The sequence below is a fragment of the Protopterus annectens genome, chromosome 6.part1, assembly GCF_019279795.1.
Source record: "Protopterus annectens isolate FY-2018-M chromosome 6.part1, PAN1.0, whole genome shotgun sequence".
NCBI classification, from domain to species: Eukaryota; Metazoa; Chordata; order Ceratodontiformes; family Protopteridae; genus Protopterus; species Protopterus annectens.
The window spans coordinates 202,831,074-202,851,274 of NC_056738.1; the positions used below are offsets into that span (position 1 = coordinate 202,831,074).

Below are 20,201 nucleotides of genomic sequence, written 5' to 3' on the forward strand. Positions count from 1 at the left end.
ACACCTTACACTGTGGTTTTGATGCCTTAGAAGCTTCTTGCAGGGCAGCAGTCACTGGATCCATCATTACAAGGCATGCATGGCTTAAGGAACAGTCCTGCCAGACCATGTCAAATCTAAATTGTTGGATGCCCCCTTGCACAAATATGACTTATTTGGCACTAAGGCAGAAGAGGTCCTAAAAAAATGGGAGAAAAAGCAAAATCTATGCAAACAGGATTTCTTGCAGGTCCAGCAGGCATTGTCCCTCAAAACACTAGTCCTTTCCTGCTCCCAGTAAACCAGCCCAACCTAGGCCCTGTGGAACCAGACCCCCCCCCCCAGACAGCAGCCCCAGGGAATGCAGAGATCTAAGCAGTGGACTACCTCAACTAGAAAACCAGGGAGGTCTAAGCCACCTCCTTATGGTAAGAACTCACAATGACTCACCTCCTCCACCCCCTCCCATTGCCTACCTTCACTTACCCCTAGGAGGAAAAAACTCCTTTCACTGAAGCACCTGGGCCACCATTACCAAAGACGACTGGGTTCTTAACATTGCATCTCAGGGATACAAATTTTACTTCCACACCCTTCCAACCCCAAAAGGATTCCCAGATCTACCACCAAATCAGTGGGCAGAGGCTCAAAAGCAAATCCTTTCCCTGCTCTCTCTGAAGGCAGTAGAGCAAGTTCCTGCAGAACAGATGGGCCAGGGTTTCTACTCCAGAATTTTTCTGGTGCCAAGAAAAGGGGGCATCTGGCACCCCATCTTCAATCTATCCTTTCTAAACACTTTCCTGGTGATCCCAAAATTCAAAATGCTCACCCCCCAGCAGCTGCTACCCATGCTCTCCAAGGACACTTGGCTAGCCACCCTAGATCTAAAAGAGGCCTTACCTCCACATTACTATCAGGGAATCATGCAGGAAATATCTCCGCTTCAGGACAGGATCTCAACACTTTCAGTTCTCTGCTTTTCACTTTGGTTTATCTATTGCTCCCAGAGTGTTCACAAAATGTCTGGCTCCAGCCATTGCTTTTGTAGACAAAGAAACATTCAGGTTTACCCATACTTAGACTACTGCCTTATTCAGACAGACAGGAAAAGCTGCTCAAGCACCTGGCCTTTGTAAAGACCCTACAAACCTCCCTAGGGTACACAATCAACGAAAAAAAATCCAAACAGGTGCTCATCCAAAGAATAATCTTCCTGGGAGCAAGTCTGGACACAGCATCCCAGATGGCGCATCTTACTGCAGAGAAGCAAATTTTCCTGACAGCCTACTTCTCTCAACTAGCCACCAGGCCCCAGCTATCTGCAAGGAAGATCCTGCAAGCTCTGGGGTTCATGGCGTCTTGCATACTACTTATTCCATATGCCAGACTGCATATGAGGAAACAAACTTCAGTGGTACCTAAAGAGCCTTTGGTGTCAACACTGTCAAGACCTGGAAACTCTTCCACCTATAATTCCTTGCCTCAGAAAAGATTTTCTTTGGTGGGCAACAGCATGCTCCCACAACAAGGGAATGCCTTTCTTCCCACCCCCTGCCGCCCAGACCCTTACCACAGACGCATCAAACTATGCTTGGGGTGCATACAGGGCCAATGGAGCCCACAGCAAATCCCTCTGCACATCAATCAAAAAGATGATGGCTGTGCAGCACGCCTTAGTAGCCTTCAAGCCCCTTTTCTCTCCAGGGACATTTCTGATCAAAACAGACAACACCACTCTGATGTGGTACATAAACATGCAGGGAGGGACTCTCTCCTACCCTCTATGCCGGCTGGCCATGACCCTTTGGCACACAGCCTCTGCCATACAACTACACCTGTTAACACAATTCCTACCAGACTCTCTCAACTCTCTGGCAGACCAATTAAGCAGAAATCTTCTGGACCCACACAAGTGGCAACTCAGCAGAAGTACCTTCACCCTAATAACTCAGAAATGGGGAACCCTGAAGGTTGACCTCCTTGCCTCCAACACCAGCCAAGATCTCAGCAAATTCTGCACCAGGGAGCATCACTGCATGGCTTGGAAAATGGATGCCCTGTCCTTCCCCTGGGTCAATGTATCGGTCTATGCCTTTCCTCCTCTACCTCTCATCCCCAGGGTACTGCTCAAAATAAGGGAGGAAAAACCAAGGACCATTCTAATAGCTCCAGACTGGCCCTGGCCACACTGGTACCCCTTGCGCAGCCTATCCCCATGGCATCTTCCTCGGATTCCAAACCTCCTGACACAGAGGGAAGGGGAATTCATGCATCCCCAGTTGCAGATGCTCAGTTTGGCAGCTTGGCTTATTACCCAACCCCAAACCAATCTGCCAACCTCGGTAAACCGGTTCTGGATGTTATTTGTGAGGCCAGATGTCCTAGCACTAGAAAGTCTTGTGCTGATAAATGGAAAATGTTCTGCACCTGGATCCAGACTAATGGAGCCAATATGGCACAGCCCCCCCTCCCTCTCATCTTGGATTACTTAGCTGACCTACTATATAGTGGCCTCTTTCTCCTCTATAAAAATTCATGCCTCTGCTATTTCTGCTCATTTTCACTCTGAGCAGTCCCTTTTCTCACACCCTTTGATCAAACAGTTCCTATGAGGGGCTAGCAACTTGAGGCCACCCAGAAGGGCACCAACACCAGCTTGGGACCTTAACTTTGTATTGGAAAAGTTCACCCCCCCCCCCTTTTAAACCAGTTTCTTCTGCAGAGCTAAGGCTTTCCTTTTGGCCATCACTTCGGCCAGAAGAGTCTGTGCTGCAAGCACTCATGGCTGTGGAACCCTTCATCTTCCATGCAGACAGGTTATCGCTTAGAACTAACCCATCCTTCATGCCCAAGGTGGTGTCCAGTGTGGCTTTCAACCAATTCATTAATTTGCTCACCTTATTTCCTAATCCCCAGAACAAGGGGGAAAGGATTCTTCACTTTCTAGATGTGCACAGACAGCTCGGATTCTATTTGGACAGGACAAAATCCTTCAGAAAGTCTTATCAATTGCTGGTTAACTTTGCTACAGGGGCAGAAGGCAAAGCCATCTCCAAACAAACCATTTCCAAATGGATAGCACACTGCATCCATTTCTGCTACAAACAGCATGGAAAGCCTCCCCCGGGGGGGGGGGGTCAGGACACGCACTCCACCAGAGCAGCCTCCACCTCTGCAGCTTTCCTCAGAGGAGTCCCCACCAGGGACATCCTGGAGGCTGCCACCTGGACATCTGTTCACACCTTTACCAAGCATTGCCACCTGCCTCCCTACTCCAAATTCAGGGCAGCGTTTGCCTCTGCAGTCTTTCAGGGCATCCTAGCCAGCCCCTAGTTTCCTTGACTGCCTCCACCCATTTCCTCAGCTTTGGGAATTAACCCAGATGTGATACTCCAACAGTGAAGCACGAAGAACATAGTACAGTTGTGTACACTTATAAACATAGATGTTAGAGTGTATTCACTGTTGCAGTCCTGGTTTCACTCCCTACATCCCACTTTCTTCTCTTTCTCATTCTCATTTTATTACCATTCTTCCTTGTTCTTTCCTTACAAGGGACATACTGGTATTTATTTTCCACTGGTGGGGTTCTTCCATCAGAACCTGGCCACCTACTTGGGGGCTCCTGACAGGTTAGGGCAAGAAAAACTGATGTAATGATGTCTGCTGCATTACTTTATATTATTGAGGACCTGACGTCAGTCCTCAATAGACGCAAAAATACTAAGTCTGTGGTATTTGGATCAGCCGAGGGCAACCCTGGCAGGGATACCCCAAATGTGATGACTGCAACAGTGAATACATTCTAACATCTACATTTATGGTAAGTGCACACAACTGCACTTTCTATAGCTCCTGCAGCTTGCTTTTGAGGGTTTTCTTCAGTTTCTGTTTGGAAGTGAGCCATATCATCAAATGTTAAGTACCAAACATTGCGACCTGAGACTGCATTAAAAGGGCTGAAGGGATTTTCACTACAGCACTTTTACAAGGCATGTTACTTATTGATGTCGTGCTCTGAGAACGGGTATAAAGATGTGGAGTGCAGCTGCATGTGATACTTAACAATGGCTGGCTGACTCCTCACAGTCTAGCTATCCCTTTCACTGTCCCCTTATTCACGTGGGTTAGTTTGTTTTAAGGAGGAGTTCTGTGTTCTGTATTACTAGCTGATGCTTTGCCAAAAAAGTGAGTGAATGAATGTGTCTTTAGGTTTATTGGCAAGTGTAACCTTGGACGGTCATTAGCCAGATGCACTGAGTGTTGCTTATGGTGTATTTAAGCTAAGCAGAGGTTGTGGACAAGGCACTGTTATATCTCTAATGGCTGCATAAAGGGACTTGCAGCTGTAAATACTGTTGATGCCTGATAATATACCATAATGTTATGGTAAATGGTTCTTGAGAGGGAGGCAGCTTGTCTATTTGCCATTTGTAACCTATGTAGGGGTAACAAAAGTGCATCCTGATGCTGCTGAATGTTGTACAAAGCAGTGTTCCAATAATTTATATATACATTCAGAGAAGCAACTGCTCTGTTGGAGGGAGGGGTGCACTGGGGATAGACGGGTACAGTTTTTACATTCAATAAATGAAGTACACATGGAAATGTAAATTGCAGACAGTACACTGAAGTCAGGGAACTACAGTAAAAAGCAACATCGTTAATATGTGTCTCAGCCATACCTAGCCTAGGATAGGAAAGGAAGAGAATATGAGAAAATTGTTAATGAATCTTTAACTGTGTACTTCAAGTGGTGATAAAAAAAAAAAATACCTGGGGTGCTGATGAGTTACTGAAGGGCAATTTCTTATAGCATTTGTGTGAGTTAAGATGTCTTTAGATTGTATCCAGACCATCTTTTGGAGGTGTGTCCTAAATACATGTGGGGTGTCTTTAGCAAGAAGGGGCTAAAGTACCCAAATGCTGATTTTTTTCTGGTTTATGTCCTGATTTTGGGATACATCTGGGAGGACATAAAATAGTGCTACTTTTACAGCAGGACGTCTTTACAAGGCAGGCCGTGCAGAGGCCTGATAGGCCTGATTTGCCAAAGCACTGGTGCAGAATACAGTAATTGGGAAGCAGCCCACAGTGTTGCATAATCTTGAGTTTTGCAGCACAACTCTGTATCAAACTCTCACATCCCAGACTCTGGGTAGATTTTACAGCACTTACTGGTTTTGAGGTGCAGCAGAAAAATTTGAAGATCATTAAGATGTAGCATTTATTGGGCAGGTCTTCTTTAAGATGTCCTAATCTTGCTGTGCTGGCTGTAACAGACTGTGATGTAGTTTCTGAATTTGTATGTGGAAGCCATTTGCTTTATGAAGGTTAGAGACGGAACATGTACCAAATGTAAGTTTGGAATGCAGAACATCTGAGAACCTAGAAAAGCAGCAAATTATTTTATTTCTATTTAAAATAGACTCAATTACTCTTCAATATACAAAGATTTACAGTGCCTTGCATTACCTTTTCTAGTTACGAAAGTCGGGATGAAACTATGATCTGCAGTGAATGCACAGACCATTAGGTGGGAAGTCGGAAATGGATATCTACTTGTTTAATCTTCACAAATTAACACCATCTTCCTGGAGCTAATGGAACCTGTACCCAATAAATTATGCCTTGAAGGCACTTTTGTACAGAATGCACCTTTTTAACCAAATATTTCCTTTGCTGCTGTTTATACTGTACAACAAACTTGGCTGGTTATGTTGTGGGTATGCTATGATTTGTTGGTGTAAGTGTAATATAAGGAAATATGATTAACTTTTTTTACAGACATTACTTACCACTTTGTAATGAGTGTTTTCACATCTGGCAATCCATTACTTTTAGTTTGTCTGTTGAAAGGTGAACAATTTTCATTTTTCAGCAGTTAGAGGCACATCTGTCATTCCTTGGTCCTCTAACAGTAAAGGTACATGGAATGAGATTCACCCTTAAACAGGAGTAACTGTGAACTGATACTGTTCCTGGATAGATATGGTAAAAGCAGTGGTTAAGCAATATATGAAAATCTTTAAGCAATTACAAGTGCATTAAAAGACATAATGATTTGTATTTTCATTCCAACCCAGCTGAAAAACGTACTTTCCTGTTTTAACTTTCCTGTAAGGTTTGGAAGCCCCAGAGCTAGCTATACTTCCTAGAGGATTTGGGGTACGTGCCCCTGTTAGAGGTGATGTGGAAATGAAGCTCTGCACAGAGAAAAAAAATCTGGAATTTGTTTGGTAATCTGAACCTAAATGAGTGGACTTTAATAAATGGTTGTTTGGGAGACCCAACCATAGTTATTTGTCTACATGTGCTTTGTTTCACAAAATTACCATTATCTGCACTGTTCACTTTATGCAGTTATTGAATCAGAGTACTCAGTTGTATGCAATTATTCGTCTTTTTACAGTAAAAGTACCCTTTGTTTCTGTCTATACAAGTGCCACTTCTGAATGACATTTCCCTTCACCATCTTTTGATGTCATCTGAATTTTATTTCAAGTAGCTCAGCTATGTTGTATTTTGACACCATCAAAACAGCAAAGCACATGGATACGAAATTATAGTGTATGAGCAAGTAGCAGGCTTAGTATTAGCCATTGCAGTGAGGTAGTTTGGAAAATTACTGCCATTTTATCTGTTTGTTCATACCTTTCAGAAGTGGAAACCTATAAATCTACTATTAGACTACATGTGTGGGTGCTGGGAGAGAGTCAAATTGTGAACCACAGCTTTTGTACCCCAACATCCACCATTCTTAGTATTAGCTCTAGCATAGCGAAAAAAAAAAAAGATGTTTGAAGACGTGTCATTTTGCTCCACCAGCAGAAAACAGACACTGGAACACCGATGTGATGTAATACCTTTTTATAGGACCAACATAGGTTTTGCAGTTACTCAAGCTTTTAAGCTGGCATGAGGTTCTTGTCAGGAGTTGTTACTGATATTAAATACAGTACTTTATGGTGAGTTATGCCTAGAAAGGGAAGTAAATCATTCATTTCCAGTAGGCTAAAGAATCTTGAAAAATGCACGCTACACCTCGGTGACTGTGTGAGTGTATGTAGTTAAATCCAGAGAAGGAATCAAGTTATGATTTGTAGGCTTAGTCTGTGTAAATAAGCAGTCTTTGTCAGAGGTTTTGGTTAACAGAAAATATGAAATGGCAATAATGTGCAGTTCACAATGAAGAGAAGGGCACGGGCTACCAACAGAGTAGTAGTGTTAAAATGTGGATATTGCATGCAGTTAATACACTGAACAGGCTGTGGTTTAGCTAAATGAGAGAAAGGTGGAGAGAGCAAATACAATGGTGTTATATCACTTAAGATTCTGAATAACAGCATAATTGGGTAAAATTCTGTTGGTCAAGTATCTGAACATTAAGGCCATTTTTTTCCAGTAAAAGATATTGTCTATGTTCCTGTGTCTGCATTCTCTAGTAAAATGGGTAACACTGAATGGACAGTTTTGTGGAGTAATGCAATGTCTGCTATTTTAGTAAATATGAAAACGAAAATAACATTCCCTAAGCAAAACTTCACCCTTATGAAAAAACTTAATTTGCCACATCTGATTTATAATTGGTAGCTCTTTATCTGCTTTCTTGCCTGTAATGTGTGAGCTCGCTGTGTTTGCCAGCTCCTTGAAATAATCATCAGAGAAAAGAAATGTAAAAACATTTTATCTGAGTACTTTAACTGTGATCTGGCTTTATGCTGTTAGTTTTTAGTCTTTACAAGAAAAAAGTTAAATATTTCTAGCCCTTTGGCAGTATATGTGACTGAGAAAAACTGCTGTTTGTTGTAGTTTCCTGAAATAAACACTTTCTCAGGACATGTGACCATAATCCGTGCTTACATTTGCTAACCAGTAAGCAGTGCAACTTAAATTGAGTACATTAGAAAATTGGAAGGGTTTCGGGCATGTATCTCTCAATTTCTGTAGGTCAGAAACTTGTTGGAAACTTTTGTTGAAATCTTCAGAGCTCTAACTTGCCTTTGGTTAGGCTGCGTAGGGGAGAGTCCTTTGGTATCTCCCACATGGAGGAGAGTTTCACCATGCATCATCTTTAACAAATGTAGTTAAAAAAATGGTCAAAATTGCATTCATAGCAGTAAAAGTTGTCAAGCATCAGTTTTGGGTTGCAGTGCAACCATCACCACTAAATGTGGAAGAAAATGAAATGAATTAACTGAATAAACAAATGCTTCAACTTTTACTGTACTCTTTTGAGGGTAGAAGCTTGCATTTAAATGTCTGAAAGACATATTAATGACTGTGATAACCTTCGAAGCTTTGTGCAACGACTGATAGAATTTCCTGCTACATATAATTGCTCATAAATTTGCAAACTATAGTGGCAAAATACAGATCAGAGAATAACAGTCTGTTAAGTTTATTTGCATGGTGATAACAGGATAAATGATTTAGAATTCAAAAGTTTTCTCATGAAAGCTTACAAACAGACAAGTATTTAAGGAAGGGGTTTATTAAATGTTCCCTATTTCTCTTATCCATATTTCCCAAAAATGATGGCTTTATTTCCTGCTCTGGCAAAATCCTAGGACTGTTCACTGTTAATACTTGCATCACCTAGTTAATGTGGAAATAACTCCATTATTTTCTCTCTCAGCACCTGCTTATAGATTGAAGGGTAAATGACAATTTTCCATGTGTGTGTGTGTGTGTGTGTGTATTTGTATATGTATGTGTGTGTATAAATGTATAATCCAGCCACATAAAATGTATATGTATATTTCTACTAATGTATTTAGTTTTGTAAAAAAAAAAACTTGGATGTGTATTTTTCCTTATTTTTATATTGTGTTTTTAACTAAGAATATTTATGGTATGTTACAACACAGATCTGTAGTTTTGCTCGAATAAAGTTTTGAGAAAAAATGTTTTCTTGAATTTTTTTTTTGTTTTTACAGTTTTGAATTATTGAAAAAAGCTACTTGCAACTGTACATTAGTGTTTAAAACAATTAAATAAATTAATCCGTGTGCCTTATTACTGAAACAGGGATAATTTGCTTTTAAATTGACTAACGTTGTTTGTCTTTCGGCTTTTCCCAGTTAGGGGTCGCCACCGCAGAACTCCGGTCCGCTAATGATTGGCAGTTGTTTTTTATGGTGTCGAGTTGCCAGCCCGACGCCCAACCTTCAACGAAGGCACTCCCATTCAACGCGTGTCTTTCGAACGCCCACTCGACCGTGGGGGGGGAGGCATGCAGACTCCACACACAACTTAAGGCACTCCCGACCCAAGCCGAGAATCGAACGGGACAACCTCTTGCTGTGATATTTTCTAGGCATAATTTTAAGTTGCATGTAATGGATCGTGTATGTAAGAGCTGATTCTACTTCAAAAGGCTGTGTCACAAAGACAACACACAGTCTTGTGAATAATGATAATGAATTACATAAATCCCAAAGGCTTGAAACATTGTGCATATTATACAAACAAACAATTACTACTGATCCAAAAACACTCAGTCTAAACAGTCCAATGAAATATTCTATAAAAGAAAAAATGACTGGTGTTAGGGCTGATAATGTTAATATCACAGAGTCCAACTATCAAAAATGCTTCGCTGATGTATGAATAGTTCTTGTATATCAAAAACTCTGTGCCTCGTTATTGGTACTTGAAAAAATCCAGCAAACTTTAGCACCAAGAGGTTACAATGCTGTAAGCTATAACAGTACCTTTGATATCAATTAATTGCACACCAAGGCTGTATTCACTTCTCCGATATGGTGTACAAACGTTAAACCAAGTCGCCCAAACAGTATTCACTTCAGGCGTTTCCACAAAATACCATCTCAAAATGTTGATAAAAGGTAATCCAAATGAAATACTTCCAACTCCTCTAGCTTAACAAGGATTGTTTTACGACAAATATTTGCGATGACTATTATCGCAAATATTTGAATATAGTATTACGTAATGTGTTAAAACAGGATGTGACATCAGAATTTTCAAATCCTGAAGTTATATAAAGTTTGTATTCCTAGTTCTAATTTAACGGCCTGAGGAAGCCATTAGGTGAAAGCGCTAGCCGATTTTGTTTGTTCATTTCGTCTATATCAGTTTAATAAAACAGTTTGCTAATTTCAAGTTATATGCGCGGTGCCTTCGTAAAACAATCCTTGTTAAGCTAGAGGAGTTGGAAGTATTTCATTTGGATTGCCATTTATCAACATTTTGAGATGGTATTTTGTGGAAACGCCTGGTGAAGTGAATACTGTTTGGGCGACTTGGTTTAACGTTTGTACACCATATCGGAGAAGTGAATACAGCCTTGGTGTGCAATTAATTGATATCAAAGGTACTGTTATAGCTTACAGCATTGTAACCTCTTGGTGCTAAAGTTTGCTGGATTTTTTCAAGTACCAATAACTGATTTTTAAGAGGCACAGAGTTTTTGATATATAAGAACTATTCATATATCAGCGAAGCATTTTTGATAGTTGGACTCTGTGATATTAACATTATCAGCCCTAACACCAGTCATTTTTTCTTTTATAGAATTGTGCATATATCTAAATATTAAGTACAGCACAGTATGTTTTATAGTAAGCTATAAATTCCTTTATTTTTTTCTCCTCTGTTTTTTCATGCTGTCTGGCTGGGAGGGGGCTGATAATCTGTCAGTTTGTTGCCCATCAGTGGGGTGTGGTCATCCACTGCAAGGGGCTACCATTCAGGTAGCCATCATGGATGGTTCAAGAGTTTATATATGCTGCTCTATCACTCACATGGACCAAGAAGCGGTGGAGAGGGAAGTACAGTGGGTTACCAGCAAAGGGCGTCCATTCAGGTAGCCCTTCCTCCGAAGCATAAGTGTTAGTTTCCCTGGTCTCCACCAGAGAAATATGCACCTGACCTCCTGCATTTCTCCCCACCCCCAAGGGAGGTGAGCAGTCCATATCTTTTTTACTCCTCTACTTCTTAGCTCAGCACCTCCAGTGCTAGGACTGTAAATCAGAGCTCAGTCACCTGTGTCACAGTCAGGACTTTGCCCACTGCTTCATAGAGATGGCCTTTTTTTTAATTTCAAACAGCATATTCCTACTTTGCAGGAAACTTCCACACTGGCCTATAGTTTAACGACCTTTATCTTTCTCTTCTCCCTACAGTGTAGTTTAGTTACTAGAAACCTGCCTGTACTTTAACTTTCATTTAATTTCCTTACTTTAGCATCAAAGGAAGGGAAAGCCCACACAGCTTTTTAGTAAGCTTAACTTCTCACATGCTTTGGCAGAGGAATTTGTTTCTGCTTGCATGTCCTACTATAGTTGCATGGAAATTTGTAGTTTTTCCACTGCCTTGGTTGCAGGAAAGTGGAGAAACTGTATGAGTGCACATAGCAGATAGGGTTATAATGTTCCCTCTTTCTACAGGACTTTTCTGTTCTGGGTGGGGAAGGAGAGCGACATGCAGAATAGCAAATGTCTTGATATTTTACAAGGGGGTAAGAATTTTATATTTCAAAAAACCCCACAAAAACTGTAATGCTGTATTTAACTGCTGTTGATGTCCTATAAAACAGCATTCTTTATTTTGGTGTGAACATGGAAGTAATTCTTTTTCGTTGGTTGACAACATGATATGGACTGCAAAATCTCAGGTTTCAGAACAAAATCTTACCTTGAGTAGTCCTAAAGGAGGCAGCCCTAGTAGTTAATTTTTTGTGTAGTTTTCCATTTGTGAGAGTTGTAAGAGATTTTTATGCAGCTGCAACAGTTTTATAGAAAGTTGTGTGTTAGTCTAGCAAATAGCATGGAGAACTACCGACTTATGGCTTTGATGTAAAAAAAAAAAAAAATACAGATATATATATATATATGTATATGTATGTGTATATATATATATATATATATATATGTGTGTGTATATATATATATATATATATATATATATATATATATGGGTCTACTTCTTTTGACCAACTCCCATTTGCCCGACACTCATTTGCCTGAGACCAAATGACTGAAATGTCAGTTGCCTGACACTTCATTTGACCGACAAGCATTATTAGCAAGAAAATGGGATATGCCCCCTTCCCCACTGTAGTGCGACCCTGGAGTTAGAATATATAGTTAGGGGGGGTGTGGGGGGGTGAAGCCCCCCACTTTTCTTTTACTAAGCAATATTACATCAAAAGTTAACCATATCATATGAAATGAAGTGTGGGGCTTCGCCCCCCACCCCCCCAACTATATATTCTAACTCCAGGGTCGCACTACAGTGGGGAAGGGGGCATATCCCATTTTCTTGCTAATGATGCTCGTCGGTCAAATGAAGTGTCAGGCAATTGAAGTGTCAGGCAAATATGAATTCAGTCATTTGGTCTCAGGCAAATGAGTGCCGGGCAAATGGGAGTTGGTCAAAAGAAGTAGACCCATATATATATATATATATATATATATATATATATATATAATCAAAAATATGGTTTGATGCTCCAGTCCAGTATAACTAAGGGTTAGTGGGTATAACAAGTAAGAAAATGTATGAAGTCATATTGTGCCTCAGGTTAAAAAAATCTCATAACTGCACAAATTCAAGAACAGTTGGTTGTATATATTGTACTGTGCTTGTAAAATACTTTTTAGAAAGACAGTAAGCACAATTCTCCAACATACAGGATTAAAAAATATGTACTATTGCAGACAGAGTAGTAAAACCATTTTTCTGATGTGACAGTTAAAAGCTCCCTGATTACACTGACAGATTTTACTCCTCCACAAGAGTGTGGGAGAGGGTCTGTCATTTCTGTTTTAGGAATAAACTGACAAATCCTTACAAAGCCTGCAATCTAGCTTCTTTCCTGCTTTCAATGAGCAGACCAGTACAACTGCTGTGAATAGCTTAAAACAGGCTTTGAGAGAAAAGTTAGGATGATCTTTAAAGAAAAAAAATACAAGCCCTCCTGCTCCAGACTGTGTGTAAGATGCCCAGGACTCCCACTACTTCTGTTGTATGTCAATGTGATGGGAAGGGGAACATCAATTTTTCTAGCATGACTCCTGAAGGGGACTTGAAATGGTTTCCAGGAAGGAGACATGAAAACAGTAAAACAAGATCATGTTTAATATAGAAGGCCAAGTTTTTGGGAAAAAACATTAAAACTGTACAAGTATGTACAGTGATTTTAATGCGTTAAAATAGCATAGACAACAAAGATGCGATGCAAAAAGCTTTTGAGTCTGAAGGTGGAATTTTCCATTAATTTGCTTTTGTGTGGAATTTTGTTTCCATGAAGAAATTCAGTGCATATTTAAATTGAAACATTTTCTTTGAAGTATGTGCATATGCATTAAATTTCATGTGCAGATGCTCCATCCACTTGTGTACAACTGTGTCTGTAATGCTGACCCTTTACTTGTTTGTATTTTTGTGATCTGCTTTCTTTTTTGTAGTTGACATGACTTTGTTTCTTTGTGTTATGCATGATTCTTAAAACTCTGTCCTTTCATATTGATTCCTGACTAGTTTCTGGACATTCTGGTTGTAGGGGAGTGAAAATTTGGCACTGTGTTCTCATTCGTCTGTGGTCAAAAAATATGCCCTTTTTTGTAGCATCTTAGATTGTTCATCGTGTTGCACTGTTGCAGTCATTACACTTGGGTTATCCTGCTGGCAGGCGACCTGCAGTCTGCCTGAGTTCCAAAGTCTTGGTCCAGCATCGGTTGCTGTCGCCTCTTCCCTGACGTCAGTGTGCCAGGGGTATAAGTTGCAACCAACGCCATTTTCTTCAGTCTTTCTTGCAGCGCGGTGCCCGAAGCAAAAGCAGTTTGCAAGTGCCGGTCGGCCGACTCCTGAGATTTTCAAAATTGAGTTTCAGAACCGAAGTTTTCAATAAAGATAAGTACCCCGTCGGGGAAACTTTTTCTTGCTCCAGACCGATGCCAGTAAAAGTTAATTGTATTTCTTGTGGGAAGCAAATACCTCATAAGAACTTTCACTCTTGCTGTATTCCTTCCCTAGGCCCTGACCACGACTTCACTAGTCTGTTTTGTGCTAGATTCAATAAATGCACTATTAAAGGTCTGTCTGATTTTGCTTTACATTATTTTGGCCGAAGGTTTAATTACATAATGCCGTCGGAACAACCGATGACTGGAATTTATAAAAAAACGTAAAGACAAAGAAAAGGACAGGCATCCGAGGTCCAAAACCGACTAAGCCTCTTCTAGGCCAGCCGCCAGTTCTCAGCAAGGCGCTTTCGCAGCCCCTGACACCTGCTACCTCAGAGCCACAGGCCGTAACAGACAGCCACGTGGAGACACCGAGGCCTGTGGAACTAAAGATCTGAAGTAGGAGATTCATTTGTCTGCAACCTGTGGGTTATGGATCCGATATCGGATCCGAACCGGCATGGTTTACCAGCTATGGATCCAAGCTCTCAGCTCCTCCCCTCACCCATAATGCCCTGCTCTACCCTCATGACCCCAGATCTCGTTTGCCGCGCATGGTGACCAGATTGTGTTTTTCCAGCTAAGTGAAATTTCTAGTCTTAAAGTGCTTAATTTTGAAAGTTTTGTGTGAAAGTTGTGTGGAAGTGTAGGTTTCCCTTTTATATTATTATACTTTTAGTCTTTTAAAATTTAATTTTACTATCCCTCCCCTCGCTGGTAGCGTAGTGTGTGTTTGGGCCTGTTGAGTGGTTTTGTTACTTTACTTTAACTAGTTTTAGTAACCTTGTTTGTTTGCTTTTGGGATGTCTGAGCAGCCCAAAGCTGTATTTTCAAAGTGCTCCGAGTGTGGCCATAAGCTTTCCCCAGCTGATGGCCACACTCGGTGTGTTAGATGCCTGGGGGTTGAACACCTCACATCTGGATGTTCCATTTGTGCAGGGTTCAACCCCAGGGCATTGAAGGAGCGGAGGTCCAAGCTTGTCTTGGGCAGATCTTTTGCCGCCGGACTCTGCTCCGGCCTCCGCTCCTTCGGGGGTAACCGTTACCACGGTTGTCCCCTCTACGGCTCCCCCTCCTCCTCCTGGGACTCAACCTCCCTGTAGAGGTTCGGAGGAGAGGGAAGCTAGGAAGAAGGACCGGAGGGAGAAGCACCATAAGCGGCGGGCCGAGACCTCTGTTTCAGCCCCGCCAGCCAAGCGGGCTTCTCCCCCGGCCTCCTTGTCTGCTGGCTCTCCCCCTCCTCGGCTCCGGTCTCCAGTGTGTTTTTCACCGGGGCCTGAGGAGGAGGAGACCCGATCTCCGTCGAGGCTATCGAGGAGGCACTCAAGGCCTACCTCGGTAGCCTCGTCGAGATCAACTTATAGCCTGTCTGACGCTGATCTGGACCGGATGATGAGAAGGTTCATCCAGGCCCAGATGCAGATGGGAGTGCTCTTGCTCCCCCTCTGGGGAGCTCGACCCCTTTTCAAGCCAATTGCTCCTTCTCCGACCCGCTACCGGGTTGGAGCAGTTGAGCCGAGCAGCCGGGCGGGGTGGGTCGGCGCCGATAGTACTTGGTACTTCGGATCCGACCCTGCCCTCGAGTGCATCGGATCCGACCTCTCGGAGCATGGATCCGAGCTTCGGATCCGGGGGGGATCAGTGCTCCTTCGGCGCAGTCTGTGTCGGAGCGCACTGTCCCTTCGGATCCGAGCGCTTCGGCGCCGGCTTCGATCCACTCCTCTGATAAGAGGGGGAGCCGATTGTCGGATCCTTTGGTCGAGGTCGGCTCCCCTTCGGCTTTTGATGTAGTGGAGAGGGCCCTGTTGAGGGTCTCCAGACCCCCGGCACTTGTTTCGGCTCCGTCCCGCGCTCCCTCTGCACTGGGTCAGGCTTCCACCATCCGGCCCTTGGGACAGCCCGCTCCGGTGCCTTAAGCTGTTCCCCTGGAACAGGTTGCTGCTTGCGAGGAGTCCTCTGACAGCCCCCCAGTGGATGTTCCTGGCAAGCATACGTGCCAAAGGAGGCACATTGACTCCCCCGAGTCTCTCACGGAAGACACGGATTTGGAGGAAGGGGGAAGGCTCCCCACGGTCACCCCCCGAGGATGTCTCATTTGGAGACATCATGGAAATGCTCCGCATAAGGGGGGGTGGTCTGCCCCCAAGTCTTCCTCGGACGAGTCCGTGTTCTTGGAGGCATTTGAAGCGGCCCGTCTACCTCTTGGGTGTCCCCTCCTACCGACCCCCTGGTGGACCTCATTACCACCAGGGCGTGGAAGGAACCGGACACCGTGGAGCCAATCCCTAAAAGGCCCAACCGGATTCTCAGTCCCCCGGCTGACCGTGCCCATTGGAGTAAGGGGCCTCCGGTAGATGCCATGTTGACGGCGGTGGCCACCAAGAGGGAACTTGCTCAGGAGAGTCCCTCAGTCCATCCCCCGAGCAAGGAGTCTCAGATGATGGACCGCTTGGGGAAGCGGATGTTTAGTTCAGCGACCTTCTCGGTAAGGGCGCTGAACTATCTGGCACATGTGATTAGGATGCAGCGCGATCTTATTAAAGAATACGCTGCATCCCCCCCCAGAGTCCATGTCGTAGGAGGACAAAGTGCTGCACTCCACCCGCATGGCCACTCTCAGGTCCGTTACCAATACCTCTATGCGGCTATTCTCCCATGCTACGGAAGGCGCCGCTAGAGCCGCAGGGGCAGGTCTAGTTACTAGACGTCAGGCCTGGCTCCGTCATTGCGATTTCTCAGAGCCCTTCAAAGCGTCATTTGACGCCCCTTGATGGTTCTGCCCTCTTTGGCAAAACTGTTCGCTACACTTTGACCCAGAGCGAGAAGGACGGAAGACGCTGTCTGCCGTCGAATCCGCTTCTCTGCACCCCAGAGGCCCTATTCTAGGAACCAAAAGGGTCAGAAGAAGATGTGGTTCCGGAAGTCGCAGCAATCCCAGCCTGCTCCGGACAACCAGTCCTTCCGTGGCAGAGGAGGACAGGGAGGGCCGCCCTAGAGGCAGAGGGGCTCCCAGGAACTTCGGGTCCAGAGAACCTTCTCTGAGCGGCCGCAGCAACCCTGAGGGGTTGCCCGGCTGCTCCACTCTGGAGGCAGTCGGGGGCGTTTCAGAGCACCTAGCGGCATGGGAGTCCATAACATCAGACCGCTGGGTTCTCCAGATCATATCCAGAGGATACCGTATCCCCTTCGTCACTTGCCAAAATTGAAGTCCCTCCCGGCGTTCCACCCGGTCAATGGGAGGCGCTTTGGCAGAAATTGGCCATCTGCTAAAGAAAAGAGCCATCCAGCCCGTCCCCAGACCAGATCGGATCAGGGTTCTACTCCAGGTTCTTTTTAGTGCCAAAAAAGACTGGGGATCTAAGACCAATTTTAGACCTTTCTCTCTTGAACCTGGCAGTTCCCAAGGAGAAGTTCCGAATGGTCACTCTGCAGTCTATTCTCCCCATTCTGGGAGAAAATCACTGGATGTGCTCCATAGACCTCAAGGATGCGTACTACCATATACTAATGGACAGGCGCTCCAGGAGGTTTCTCCGCTTCCGGCTGGGAGCCAGTCACTACCAGTTCCGGGTCCTTCCCTTTGGTCTCACCACAGCCCCCAGGGTGTTCACCAAAGTATTAGCAGTGGTAGCGGCCCACCTGAGGCTTCAGGGGGTACAGGTCTTTCCCTACCTGGACGACTGGCTCCTTACCGCCCCAACAAGGCATCTACTACTATTGGCGCGAGACTCCTTTCTCCATCTTGCTCCCCGTCTGGGCATCACTATAAACACAAAAAAATCCAACCTAGTACCCACGCAGTTCATAGATTTTATAGGTGCCAGGTTAGACACAAGGGGTTTAAAAGCCTTCCTCACTGCGGACAGAGTTCAAAATCTGCAACTCCAGGTGCGGGCCATTCTCCACTCAAGCTCAGTTCCGGCAGAGTTGGTCCTGAGGGCTCTAGGGTCCATGGCGGCTGCTGTAGCACTTCTTCCTCTCGCCAGGTTCAATATGCACATCCTCCAGTGGACACTCCTAGTACAGTGGTCGTATCTTGCTCTTCCTATGCATCATCCCATTGCGATCAGCAAGGCTTGCAAGCGGTCCCTCCTGTGGTGGCTTCACTCTCCAGATCTCCACGGAGGCCGCCCATTTTGTGCTTCTCCCCCTCTCGCCACGGTGACCACGGACGCCTCCCGCCTCGGGTGGGGGGGCATTTTGCAGGCCGGACCGTCCAAGGCACGTGGAACGATTCAGAGACCTTACTGCATATCAACGTTCTAGAGATGAGAGCAGTGCTCTTAGCGTTGCTAGCACTTCAGGCCTTTCTTCCCTTGGGAACAATTGCGATTCAGTCGGACAACACGTCGGTTGTCTGGTATATCAACAAGCAGGGAGGAACCAGGTCTTACCCTCTTTGTCGAGAAGCCATGAGAGTTTGGGAATGGGCAATCTTCACCAACCGCTTTCTCATAGCAACGCACATTCCGGGTCGGTCCAACATCCTGGCGGACAAGCTCAGTCGCACCATTTTCACCCCTTACGAGTGGTCTCTCAATACTCAAGTAGCGGAACGCATATTCGCACGGTGGGGAACTCCTTCTTGCGATCTTTTTGCCTCTCCCTCAAACACCAAGTGCGACAGTTTTTTCGCTCTGATACCTCCTCCAGGAGGTTCCCCAAGAGATGCTCTGGTGCATGCTTGGCCACCCGGTCTTCTTTATGCTTATCCCCCCTTGCCTCTGATGCTCCAAGTTCTTCAGAAAGCCTCTCGGTTGGGGTGCAGAATGATTCTCATTGCTCCGTTTTGGCCTCGACAGATCTGGTTCCCCTTTCTAAGGTCTCACTCTGTGAATCCTCCTTGGATTCTAGATCCCATTCCGGATCTGATATCTCATCCATCCCGCTTATCTCCTCCGAACCTGGACAACCTGAAGCTGACCGCTTGGCTGCTCCAGTTCCACTCTTGATCAGGACTCCCGGTATTTCGTCCCCTGTTAAGGCGATCCTGGTGGCAGCTCATAAGCCATCCACTAGGAAAGTCTACCGTAGCAAGTGGAAACTGTTTTCGTTGTGGGCGGAGCGGCAAGGCCTAAACCCCTTCACAGTTCCTCTCCCTTTGGTGCTTGATTTCTTAACCACTCTTTTTAACGATGGTGCCAGCAGTTCCACGGTCAAAGTACAACTTGTGGCAATTTCACATTATCACATTGGTCATGACTCCAATCCACTGATGTCGGCCAAGTTGTGTAAGATTTTCCTTAAAGGTACTTTTCTTCTCAGGCCCCCTGTAAAACAAGCGGTTCCTCCTTGGGACCTTTCCTTAGTTCTCCAGGCCTTGACTGCCCCCCCCCCTTCGAACCGGCGGCTACGGTAGATCTGAAATTCTTGTCGTTCAAGACTGCCTTTTTAGTAGCCATTACTTCGGCCAAGAGAGTTTCAGAGCTTCAAGCATTATCAGCTAAACCTCCTTACTTGGTCTTTCATCCGGACCGTGTTTACCTCAGGACCAACCCGTCCTTTCTTCCTAAGGTAGCTTCTGAAGCAAACATTAATCAATCCATTAAACCTCCCTGTCTTCTTTCCTAAATATGAAAACAAAGGTGAATACAAGCTTCACTCCTTAGATGTTCACAGGCAACTTAGATTTTATCTAAACAGGACTGACTGGTCATAGGCAATCCGACCAGTTGTTCATTTCCTTTGCTAAATTTAATTTGGGCAAACCAATTTCTAAAGTCTCACTATCTCGCTGGATTTCACAATGTATCTTATTGGCTTATCAAGCTTCAGGAAGGCCCGCACCGGAGGGTGTACATGCCCATTCAACCCGGTCAGTCTCTACCTCGGCAGCCTTTAAGGCTAGGATTCCTCTAGATGATATTTGTGCAGCAGCCATGTGGGCTTCATCTCATACTTTTATTTCCCACTACAAGTTGGATCTTGCATCTAGGGGTAGAGCATCCTTTGGCTCCGCGGTGGTCCGGAATATCTTTCCATGATGGCCGCCCAAGATTCAGGTAGCTGGGGACTCTGTCCCACAGGTTGCAGACAAATGAATCTCCTACTTCAGATTTAGAAGTTATGTACTCATCATAACGTTCCATCTGAGTAGGTGTATTCATTTGTCTGCAACCATCCCGCCCTCCTATCCCCCTGGCCTTTCAGTTTCCTGCATATGTTGTTACCCTTTTCAGGGTGTTCTTGCTTTTGGCAAACTCGATCTGAGGTCATGAGGGTAGAGCAGGGCATTATGGGTGAGGGGAGGAGCTGAGAGCTTGGATCCATAGCTGGTAAACCATGCCG

The 20,201-nt window shown here is 44.5% G+C and overlaps 1 protein-coding gene across 1 annotated transcript in view; it reads left to right on the forward strand.

Annotated features, from left to right (window-relative positions):
- Positions 1 to 8,888, forward strand: part of LOC122805476 (apoptosis regulatory protein Siva-like) — a 65,391-nt gene extending 56,503 nt beyond the window's left edge. Inside the window, exon 4 of the mRNA XM_044075661.1 lies at positions 5,464 to 8,888. Coding sequence (XP_043931596.1) covers positions 5,464 to 5,515 — 52 coding nt within the window. The 3' untranslated portion in view covers positions 5,516 to 8,888. The remainder of the gene's footprint in view (positions 1 to 5,463) is intronic.
- Positions 8,889 to 20,201: the final 11,313 nt, after the last annotated feature.